The 12,233-nt window shown below is 44.1% G+C and overlaps 1 protein-coding gene across 1 annotated transcript in view; it reads right to left on the reverse strand.

Annotated features, from left to right (window-relative positions):
- Positions 1-543: 543 nt before the first annotated feature.
- The window catches only part of zswim5 (zinc finger, SWIM-type containing 5), a 38,347-nt gene continuing 26,657 nt past the window's right edge, over positions 544-12,233 (reverse strand). Inside the window, exons 3-14 of the mRNA XM_058418564.1 lie at positions 11,112-11,260; positions 10,624-10,774; positions 9,572-9,748; positions 9,035-9,211; positions 8,808-8,954; positions 7,638-7,775; positions 6,308-6,565; positions 6,081-6,216; positions 5,228-5,385; positions 4,855-5,018; positions 4,693-4,774; positions 544-4,566 (exon numbers count right to left, since the gene is read on the reverse strand). Coding sequence (XP_058274547.1) covers positions 3,704-4,566; positions 4,693-4,774; positions 4,855-5,018; positions 5,228-5,385; positions 6,081-6,216; positions 6,308-6,565; positions 7,638-7,775; positions 8,808-8,954; positions 9,035-9,211; positions 9,572-9,748; positions 10,624-10,774; positions 11,112-11,260 — 2,600 coding nt within the window. The 3' untranslated portion in view covers positions 544-3,703. The remainder of the gene's footprint in view (positions 4,567-4,692; positions 4,775-4,854; positions 5,019-5,227; positions 5,386-6,080; positions 6,217-6,307; positions 6,566-7,637; positions 7,776-8,807; positions 8,955-9,034; positions 9,212-9,571; positions 9,749-10,623; positions 10,775-11,111; positions 11,261-12,233) is intronic.

The following is a 12,233-nucleotide window of genomic DNA, read 5'->3' on the forward strand; positions in this document are numbered from 1 at the left end:
TGGTGGTGGTGGGGGTGATGGTGATAATGGTGGTGGTGATGATAGTGGTGGTGGTGGTGATAGTGGTGGTGATGATGGTGGAATTGGAGGTGGTGATGAGGGTGTAAAATCCACCTTATCATCTCATCATCATGTCTGGCTGAATAAGAAGTACACCTTTGCCTTTTCCTTTACCACATGTATGTATGTGAGTCAAATGTATGCAATTATATTTCAAATCTTATTCATTGTGAAGTTAATAAAATAATGATGCTGGACACTCCTTCCATAAACACGTCCTCGCAGAAAGCTTCACATCATATTTTTTTCTTTCTTTATTATATTAAAAAAATAATTATTATTAGATTATGTAGAATATCCCACATGTAGGTCCTTGTGAATTAGCTGTTATTGTAGAAACGCTAAACTATTACAACAAGCAAATTGCTATCTTTCTATCAGAGCCGCTTATACAGAAGAAAACGATCAACACCATTTGACCAATCAGATTCAAGATTAAAAAAAAAAAGAATTTGCTTCCATCAGATCACAACAAGCCCAAGACGTGTTTCACACTTTATTCATAGAAAAAGCACTGAAATTCAACACAAATCATATAAAATGGTAGTAGCATTACATAAATAGTAATAAATTTTTGTTTATAGACATTAGCTCAAGAGGTTGCACAAACAAAAACAAAACAAAAACAAACAAAAAAAAAAAACGTCGTCGAACTATACTTTTGTGGCAACAAATACTGGATACCTTTTTTCATAATTCAGTAGCACGGAGAGGTGACAAACACTTTTTTATTTCCCTTAAATTAAAAATGAAAGAAAGAAAAACCAGAACTCAAAACTCAAAAGTAGATGAACTAGTGAACAATCTCTACCAGCGATTATTATTATTTTTTCCTTCTAAACTCTAGGGACAGATCCGAAAAAACACTGGTACAGTCAACACATATAGACACTTAAAGAGTTATGGGAAAGAGAGAGAGAAAGAGAGAGAGAGAGAGAGAGAGAGAGGAAATAAAAACTGTAGAAAGTAAAAACTCAGAGCCACAGGAATCCTGTCATTTGCAATGTTGCTGGATCAGCAAGGGGAGCTACGAAAGATGCATGAAGTTTGTAGAAGCAGGCAGCTATGATCATCCTGCATTGGTCAAGAGGGGGGATAAAAGGTAAATTTTAATTCTTTAAAATTCTTTAAACCTGCAAAACATCTGCTCGCATTGACACCCGAAGCTCCAGATCACACCGGACCAATCGAAGGAGAAAGGCTGTAGAAGGTTTATCACCTTATAAAAAATTTTAAAAAATGTAAAAAATTTAACGTGACCTTTTTTTGTGGCTAATCGAAAGGATCTGGAAAAGAAGTAAAAACAAAAATAGTCATGAAGCCAGAACGGCATCTTTCCAAAGTCTCAAGGCAACATCATATCAAAACAGCGCTTCTTTTTAATTCCCTACATAATAATGATAATAATAATAATAATAATAATGATAATAATAATAATAATAATAATAATAGAAATAATAATAATAATAATAATAATACAGCCAGTGGGTTCCGACCAGGCATGTGCCAAAAATGTATTTTAAAAATTTTTTTTAAAACATTATTAAAATTAAAATGATTAAAAATCAATCAGAAAATATAAAAATAAAATAAAATTAAATGAAATAAAAAAACAGATTTGGCCAGCCATTAATGTCGGTGTGATGTTGCGAGGCAGCGTATGCTTTCTTAATTTTAAAAAAATCAACCCCAAACATTTCTGTGAACGTTTAAACTAAAACAAAAACTGTAGACCAAATTGCTTTTCCGATTAAAGATTAATTCTGACTCATTTTTTTCCCCATTTTAATGCAGTGAGCTTTGAAAACGGACGTCGGGATACGAGCGTGTGAGATCGGCACATGCCTCCGTTTTTTTTTAGCATCCTTCTGCAATCTTTCTTCCTCCTCCTCCTCCTACATCACTCTGAGAAGAAGATGATAAGGCTTCAAAGTAAAAAAAAATAAAATAAAATCGAAAAAGACATATGCAAGTCACTCGAAAGGCAAAAGTCCTAAAAGTGTCCGTTCCCAAAAAGAGGGTTCAAGAAAAAAAAAAAAAAAATAAATAAAATAAAATCAGGAAGTGGTTCTGCATAGTCAGTTCAACGGCTGTTCTTCCTTTTCTTTCTTCCCTTCGGTTTGTTTTTATACACACCATGCTTCTCTTGCAAAAAAATAAAAATAAAATCAGTGTACAAAAAGAACTCAGAAATAAAAGGAGAAAAATAAGGAACTGTTCACAGGAGCACCTGAGAAATGTTTTTTTTTTTTTTTTAAAGTCTTTCTGCCGTCACATTCCCAGCCCGCGACAAATTCAAGTATCCGAAAAGAAAACAACAACAAACAAACAAACAAAAAAACTAAAGAAACCATACAGTTATCATAAATAATTATAACTTTACAATTTTTTGAATTGACACTTTCATATTTACAATATCTTAAATGCTTATGCTACTATTTTTTTTGTTTCGTTTCTTTAAGTGATTCCCTGAGAACTGAGTTGAGCATTTTGTCCTTTCTCTCCAGGTTTCCTTCCATTCGTAGCCGCCGAGTGCATTCTAAGTGTTGGGAGCTGGGCGCGTGAGGAGGGTCGGTCGAAGGGGAGGGGGGGGGTATTGGGTCGGGGCATCTGGACGATGTTTTTTGTCCTCTTGCATTTTAATCTCACCGAATTTTGCTTAATGCTAGGTTAATATACTTATTAATGCAGACCAGAAAGGGGCGGAGTCAATCAAGTGCTTGTATTACAACACAACTACATTTACTAACTGTTTTGTTTCTGATTCTTTTCTGTCAAACGTTACCCCAATAGGCGGCGGAAAATCTTTTGCTGAAGCATTGCATTGCATGCATGATAATGCTAAGCTTTGACCTTACACAAATCTCTGTCTGCATACCCATACCCCCCCCCAACAACAAAAACAGTAAAGCCATCTTTTGAGGTTTTTGTTCAGATTCAGGCGGAGAAGGAAACCCTGTGCTCTTCTCAGGTGTGGAGGCGTGGCTCTCTCACTTACGTTCCCTTAAATCTCTTTTTCTTCCCAAAATTAGAGAAAAAAGGGAAAAGACAAACCAAGAGGAGTGGACAGAGGGGAGAGGGGGAGGGTGGCGTTCATGGCTTCATGGTCTGATTCCTGGGTTTACGTAGACTGATGAGGAACACCCCGATATTTCAGCTAGTTTTCTTTTCCGCTCTACCCCCGGGAACAAGGCCTCAAGCCTCACCCTGTTAAAGCTGTTCCTTAAAATACGACCGAGGTATGACTGTAACACTGTGTGCGAGTGTTTTTTTTTCTTTCTTTCTTTTTCGGAATGACTGTTTCGAGCGTTCAAGCTCTTTGCCGAAAAACCAGAAATAAAAGAATAATAAGAACCACCAATCACCACGATGGAAAAGGCTCAAAATACTCCGCCCATCATTTGGTTTCTCTTTATGTGCCACTTCTGCATCTGTATTAAACTAAAGCGAGCATAAGCCGAAATCAAAAGGTTGTTCTGGCCTCCACAGGTTCTGACAAATCCGTAAACGTCGGTCGTTCACCGAACGCAAACTGTATCAAACTAAAAAATACAAAATAAAAATACAGGATACTCGGAATATACAGGAAGAAAATAATGCCTTAAATAACGAAGGAGTGAGTGGGGAGTCCTTTCGAGTCTCCTCAGCCGAATCGCTCGCGCACGAGCATCATGAGCTTCTTCTTCCCCTTGTAGATCTGCTTGAGGTTGTCGATAAACTGGGAAAACTGCACATGGCCATCGTGCGCCATCAGGAAGGTGTCGCGCGCTTTGCCGAGGAATTCAATGAACTCGCCGTAGTGGCGTGGGCTGATGTGCGTGAGGCGCGAATGTGTGGTGCTGATGTATGCGCCGATGGCGGCGTCCAGCAGTTGGCGCAGTGGCGCCTTGTCCGTGCTCATGAGCTTGCCTGAGCTGCGGCGACCGGGGATACCGGCCAGCCCGGGTGCCGTCACCGTGCAGCGGCGCAGGATGTCCGAGAGCACGGTGGCGCAGCGCACGCCCTTCACCACCAACGGGACCATGGCGCCCAGCTCGTTCTTGCCCAGGGAGTGGCTGAGAGCGCACGCCCACAGGACATCGTTGATGGCCGGATGCGTGTCCTGGTTGTACGCCAGACTCACATGAGCCATGGCTAACGACGCCAGCTTGAAGGCACGCAATGGGTAGCCGCGGTGCTCCATGTATCGCGCGATGGTGAACAGCTGCGCATGCGTCATAGCCGTTGCCGCTGCGTCCACTGCGATCTGGTAGGCCGTCTCGAAAGCCACATGCTCCTTCTCGCAGAGCGTGAGCGCAGACAAGGCACAGTTGGCCGGGTCCTTCATGGCGCACTGCAGTGCGAGCGTTCGGGCGCAACTCGCCAGTTCCTCGCGCTGCCCATAGTCCAGACTGAGACGCAGCGCTGTGCCGTGAGACATGACCGCTGCAGCGACAATACTCGTAGCCTCAGTGGGTGTGAACAGTGTGTACCAGCTCTGTAGTATACTGACCAGAGCCCGCAGACCTACAGACGAACAAAGAGACCGGGGAAAGAGGAAAGTCAGAACAAGCAAGAAACCATGCTTAGGAATCATCAGTTTTACCTACAATAGTACAATAATGTAGAATGTGGGCGGAGTTTGATACTGACCGACTTCAGTAGCGCAGGTGACGAGCCAGCGTACCATCTCTCTGCGTCTCCAGTTCAGCGTGGACAGGGTCATCCTCATAACCTACAAAAAAAAATGAAGGGATATAACTGACTGACATACAAACAGACGTACACAACACACACACACACACACACACACACCTGAAGGCCGAGCTCCAGGGCTACGTTGAGCAGCGTGATGTCAGGTGGGCTGTCTGCAGGCGTAGCGATCTTGAACGCATCTTGAGCCAATTTGAAGATGAGTGAGGAGGAGTGGATGTTTTTCTGGATGGCCTCAAGGACCGTGCGGAGTCTCAGCATGTCTCCTGCTCAAAACACATCACACAACATTAGCTACTTAAGCATCAAAGCTCCAGTGGAAAACTACAGAATCAGAGCAAACATGTATTTAAGTCTGTAATGGATCAGGGCTGGTCTTCGACACCGATACTGAGAAATTGTGCAGCTTTAACTTTAATTTTCTGACTTAAGTTTAATACGATGGAAGAGGTATGAAACTGTGTGTATTCCTCACCCTTAGCTGCGGTCAGCATGGTTGATGCCAGCTCACACTGCTGGGACTCCAGGTGCCCGAGGGTGAACCAGCGTGGGTATCTGCTCGGCACGATGGAGATGCCGTGGTGTGGATGACCTACGTCGCCTGACGGAGCTGTGGACTCCAGCACAGGCAACCTTCAAAACACACACACACATACACACAACAGATTAACATCCGAGTATATCACATTTCTACACATTATACACACACTAACACACTCATATGCAAATTTGAGACCCTCCCACTCATACATATGCATGCACTACATTTGCATGCTGGATTATGGCTTTACTATCCTATGAGGCAGTATCACATTTCTGTTAATGTATACATTAAGTACATTAAAGATGTTCCCAAAACGCAGCAAATAAACCAACTACACTGCATCTCTGTGAACATCCAGCCCAGAGCGACGCTCAGGGTTCGATTAGCTCTGCCTTTGTGCCGAAGCCTCAACTCTACTGCTCATGTCTGGGAGAACAGTGGGAGGCTACACTGCCGATCGATCAGCGAGAACCGGGAGGATCTGTGTCTGGATTAGTGACGGCACCGTAATAAAGGCCCACAGAGGCTCCATGCAAACACACCAATGCACAATTACACAAGAGACCCACAATCCCGGAAGGTCACATGACCACAACAACACCGTGTTTTGTTCTTTTTTCCTCCTGTAACACTGATTCAGCTCATCTAGGGTTTGATAATGAACTGCCGAGTTCATGCGAGCATCTGTTCGACTTCCTGTGAGAATGTTTCTCTTGAATACGGTGATGGTTTCCATGCGATGGAGAAAAACTGACTCTAACATCTATCTGCATAAAGATCTCACCTCATGGCCCTCAAGCCGATCTTGTAAGCCAGGTCTGTGTCATGAGGAAGGAGCGCTGTGAACAGGTACTTAGCAAACGTGTGCATGGGGACGCTTTCTCTGTGGATCACTTCGCCCAGGCCGCTGAAGGGACCGCCTATATACATACACACACAGAAGATATGGTCAGGGTTCAACATATCTTTGAATTAAACCTCAGTACGATGTTGCCTGCGTTGAATTCGTACCTTCCAGCAGAAGCATGGCCTGTTTACGGAGTGTGTGCACCAGCAGCTCGTCCAGCTCCAGCTCCTGCAGTTTGGCGACAATCTGCTCTTCGTTACGACACACCTTGTCCTGGGCGTACAAACCCTCGGGCATCAATCTCTGCTGGCCCATTCCCATCAGTGCTACCTCCAGCGCCAAGGCTAGGTACGACTCGCTAGCATCTGGGCAGCCCCACACGGGCACGTGCTGATACACCGGGGGTTTGGGATCACCGGAATCTGGATAAGAAGAAAAATAACATTACGTCTAGAACGTAAAAAAACGTGTTTATGATATGAAGGCATGTGTGTGTGTGTGTGTGTACGAGTGTGTGTGTGGGTGAGTGTAACCTGGGGAAAAAAAAACACCATCTGTTTGATAAGAGTGTCAGCACCAGCTATTAAATCCTGGCTAGGATTCTTGTGTTTGCATTAGACGGTGTGATGGAACACCAAAAACAACACACACTCACACACACATACTGTATATACACACACACACACACATGCGTGCTAAAAGCCAGACGGACGCCTACCGGGTGACAAACGAACGCGATTCGCTAATTCACACATGTATTAGAAAGGACAGAGGACGCTCATGAAGGTGTGAACGAGTGTCTGGAGATCATGAAGTTTTTCCCACAGAAGAAAAAAGGGAAGAAAAAAACAAAAAACAAGACAGGAGGAATGTGAGAGAGAACGAGGCTGGGCAAGGGATTGAAAAGAGGAGAGAGAGAGAGAGAGAGAGAGAGAGAGAGAGAGAGAACCAAAGAAGGAGAGATGTTTGAGTTTGGAATACACGCTCCAGCTGTTGTTAACGTTCTGGGGCATTGTGATTGGATGAGCTTTTTAGGCCACACCCACTGTGCTACAAAAGTGCCAGATGTTTCCAAATGTGTGAAGGGAGTCTAACAAAGGGCTGTGCTACGTACACCCCTTACACACTCCAGCACACACACACACACACACACACACACAGTACCACTTGGCTGCATTATTCCAAATCACAATAGCTCCCTGTTGGTTTTGCACAATAGCCACACAAAAGGCAACACTTTGCAGCTTGGAGCGATGTATAGGACGCAAACGCTGATTGATTTTATACATTTTACTCCACCGTGTCATCAGAGTGACCCCACGGCCACAATACAACCATACATACACACACACACACACACACTCACGCACAATAATACAATTCTGTGGCATTTTCAAAGATATGAAAGGCTATAGAAGCCTAATCTGATTTAGCCCAACACACAAAGCACACACATGCTCCTTCCCCTTCGTCTGACAGCCCATAATAGTCTACCTCCGGTATCCATGGCGCTGTCGTCTTCCACTCGACACGTCTCCGTTAGAGTGGCGAAAAGGCAGCCGATGGGGTCGAGCGGGTGACCCACCCAGCCCTCCAGATTGGTAGTGCTGGTCATTCCTCTCTGCAGCAGCTCTACACACACACACACACACACACACACATACACACACACACAAATGAATTATGGGTGATAAAAGGTTAGGCGCAATTTAATCTAACAGCTGTTTCTTAAAGACAGTGAATCTGCTACGTTTCTCTGCGCTCCACATATTAGCGTTAGATTCAACTCATCAACATGTTCAAGCTGTAGCAGATGGTTTGGGTTTTATTCTGATGCTCCAAAAGTAAATACCCCCCCCAATAAGCTCTCAAAAGCTTTATTTGTGACTGTTTTCTGTATCTACGACAATTTTCTATTCATATCCATACAACTAATTTGCTGAACTGATCCTCATTTAAACAAACACTCTAATCTAGCAAGCTAACATCGCTAGCTAATATTTGTCAGGAAAATTGGCTAACTGCAGAAGATCTTAGACTAACACATGCGACACACAAGCCAGCTTTAAAAAAAAAAAAATGATGTTGTAAATATGAAAATATGATGCAAAAAATGTTTGTTTCAGGAAACCAATCAGCATTTTAGGTCAACTTTAGTGAAGTTAGTAAGCTATCCAAGTCAACATTTGCTAATTTTAGGCTAGCAGGTTGCCAACATTTGCTAGGCTTGAAGGATAAATGCCTGAATTCCTAAATCTGTGCTGTTATAACACATTTATAACTAGTGCATAAAATGTTTTACCCCATGATACAATTCCTAAAACTTCATTGATTGCTTTTTTTTATTTATATAAACCACCCAGCTTCATAAAATATGAATGCAATACTGTTCTGGAGCCTCAGTGTGGGTTCCCTGTACTCACACCTCATCCCGACTTGGCATGGGTTCGATACGAAACACAAAAACAACCCGTGTGATGCACTGAGGCCTTGTAGCTCTACAAAGAGCTAAAGGAGATAAGCTAAACCTGCTCGCTTTGGAGCACAATGCAGCTTTTGTAGGGTTTTTGGCTTCTACAGGCATGATAGGATGCCAAGCAGATAAAGATTGCTGTAAGGTCATGTTCCAATCTGTATGTGTGTGTGTGTGTGTGTGTGTGTTACCTTTCTTTTGGTGTTTGTAAATGTCCAGCTGCCTCTGTTGCTGCAGCCGGAGAGTGTTGATGATGGCTACGGCCAATCGCAGGGCTTCTCTCGGGTAACCGTGGGAACGCAGGGCATCCACCCTGGCACATGCAGTAGGCACATGATCTAAAAGAAAGGTCATGTGACATTCTGTTAGACATGGCTATATATGGGTGTGTTTGAGTTTGTGCTTGTGTGTGTCTTACCCAGCCATAGTGGCAGGCCTTGTGGGTTAAACAGCAGGTTCTCTCCCTCTCTCTGGTAAGCGGGCGAGACGTAGAAATCACTGCTGATGATTCGCTGCAGGTGGCTGTCCTGCCAGTGCAGGTCACACGCCTCCATGGCACGGGTAAACACCGTTCGCCTTGGCCTGGCCAACGAGTCTAAAACACACAGGCGGAGTCAGGAAACACGTGATGTGATGATAAAACATCCAGTCAGAACCTTGCATGAGTGAGGGATTTAATTGGATTTCATCCGGAGAGAGACAGCGCTAATTATCGCCCATGTTATAATAGCAATAAATGTTTTTTTTTTCTATATGGACGCTGTTAAAAAGCACTGACACTGGAGGCTCCTTACAAATCATCATCTATAATCTATATATCACTATATTTTATTTTGACTTTATCCCTGTGAGCGAGTTGTTGCTATAGAAACGATCACAGATTCATAAAAAACAACAGCGTGATCCGATCAGAACTGGGGCTATAATCATTTTAAGCTTTTTTCCAGGTGCCCACCATGTGCCAGGTTGCTCTGGGGCAGGGCGTTGGTGATGTTGGGAAGCTCGCTGCCGTAGTTGCCGTCCTCCAGCGGGCAGATATCCATGTCGCTCCACTTCTTGAGCTGTTTGAGCCATGCGCTCTTCTCCTCGCTCTTACAGTGAGGGTTCAGCACAATGCACACCCACAATGCACCTGTGGAACAAAGGCGCACGGTTACAGAGGAGCGTCTCGGAAAAGAGATAAAGGGGTGACGGAAAAGATGAGAGAGAGGACAGAGCGAACAGAAAGACTGCCCGAGGCAGAGAGGAGGAGGAGGAGGACGACGAGGAACGGCACTCTGCCTGCAGCGTTTTAATGGGACTTTAAAAGTGAAATGGAAAAATGAGAAGCCAGTGTGTAATGGAGTAGGTGCTGGTGTGTGACTGTCAAACAGTAAAGCTGTTTTTTTTTTCTTTTACAAGCTCCACACACACACACACACACACACACACACACACAGCTGGAGAAGTAGACCACTGTCATGACCACTCACTCATACATGTACATCGATCCGACTGCAACCCAATAAAAACACATAAATCTCTTCTCCTATAGGTGTATATCATACAGCCAATCAGAGTGCTCGGTTTATCCTTGCACCTTAACATGCACGTCATGTTGGTTAACACGTGTGCAAGGAGAAAAGGGGCGGAGCTCTGAGCTCCAGCAGTCATTTGCAGGAAGCCCTTGTGAAATGGCCTGATCAATAGAAAGCAGGCTGAAAGAAAGGACATTGATTTTGTGGCCGTATTTTAATGGTGAGCATTGCGCTTCCTTTTCAGGTCAGCTGTGTCCACTGCGCTCTGATGCATGCTAACGCTTTGATGCTCTTCAGGAGAATGCGATGGCGATTAAAGGCTCTGTGACAGTGATTGTTAACTAAAACACGGTGTTTAACACGCTGAGCTGTTCGGCTAGCTTCTGCTCATGTTCAGTCCAAGCTAATTTATTATCTTCGATACATCATGACATGTTTGAAAGGTGTAGTGTTTGGAATTGCATCACGTAGACCGAGGTGGACGACTCACCCAGTTCGTCCCATAGCTGCCGGCACTTGTCAGTCATCCCCGTGCCCTGCTGTCGCCATAGCGACAGACGAGGGTCAGCCATAAACTGCTCTGTGATAAGGGTGAGCATGCGCGCTCCGTTCGAGTCCCGCATGCGCAGCATCTCCCGCACCTGCACACACACACACCATCGTGAATAACACACTCGTACTAACAGTTTAAAGTACGTTTGTATCATATCATCGATTATAAGAAGGGCTGATGGTAACAATGACCAAATTCATCAGCTGGGTCTCTCTCTTTCTCTCTCTCTTACACACACACACACACACACACACACAGGAAATAAGAGGCTGCTTGACATTTTATTAAAGCACATTGATTTAAATTGTCCTCGCAGGATTTTATAGCGCCATCATTTATCACAATAGCATCTTTAATACCGAGCACGTCTTCCACTTAATGTGCCAACACACACACGCACACACACACACACTGACATCTCTCACCTTGGCGAACATGGAGTTGAGTTGCTTTCCGGAGCCGTAGTAGCCTCCCTGTGAGAGGAACTGCTTGACCTGCTCGCGTACCTGCTCCTCATCCAGGTGCCAGCAGTTATCATCATCTATACTGGCTCCTGCCGTGGGGTCTGGGGCCCCTACAACACACACACACACATAATGTAAGCTTTTTGGGATAATAAATCACTGTTAAATGAATTCCGTTTTCTACTGTATATTCATGCTGTTTTATTCTACAAGTTACAGCAGCTTGTAGTTAGTTTCATGCAGCTTCTAGTTTATTTTTAAATTCCGTATGCTTCACTGCAATCCTGATATTAATCCCTATCTATCAGAGCTTCCATGACAGTCATATCGTCCGGTCACAGAATGGCACCTCTGTTCGTTTTCCGTCTAACTGGAACGTGACCCTTGTGTCATTTCTCTCGCACTTTATCGTATTTTAGACTTTCAGGAGACGAAGAATTTCCCCGTGAACTCGGCACACTCAGCGACACCACAGCTTAGATCAAATATCTCCAACATTTCCACCCAGTAAAAAATGCTCTTAAGCAGACTTTTCCTTTCCTGCGCTTCTCTCAGGATAATGTCACGCTTTCAGCACAGAGCTCACACCGTCCCGGAAATAACAGAGGAGAGATGGGAAAGCACTAAAGACCTCGCATTTCATCGCTTTATCGAGAGATCGCCGTTTCTAAGACGAAGACGTCGGTTCATTTTATATCAACTCCTGATCGGTGCGCTTTAAAGCATCACACACACAAACACACACACACAGACCTACTGTGTGTGTACAAATAAAAATAAAAACTAGCCATGAGAAGAAAAAACAGCTTTACTTATTGAGATGTTATTAATACTATCATTACTGTGTTATTAACTGTTTTTCAGCAGACGTTCTTATCAGCCTCGGCTACGTGACCATATTCCTGAAATTCCACCCTCACAGCCGAGCTCCCGGTGAGCGTCTGACAAGCTCGCTAGTCGACTCCGACAGAACGAGGGCACTTCCCGGGCAGGTTTTTGTGCCACGTGAGCTGAGATCGGCTTTAATGTTCCACTGGAGGAGAAGTGAAGAGGAAAAGAAGGTCTGCTTTCCCTCATCTCTCC

Source organism: Hemibagrus wyckioides, linkage group LG20 (genome assembly GCF_019097595.1).
Source record: "Hemibagrus wyckioides isolate EC202008001 linkage group LG20, SWU_Hwy_1.0, whole genome shotgun sequence".
Lineage (NCBI taxonomy): Eukaryota > Metazoa > Chordata > Actinopteri > Siluriformes > Bagridae > Hemibagrus > Hemibagrus wyckioides.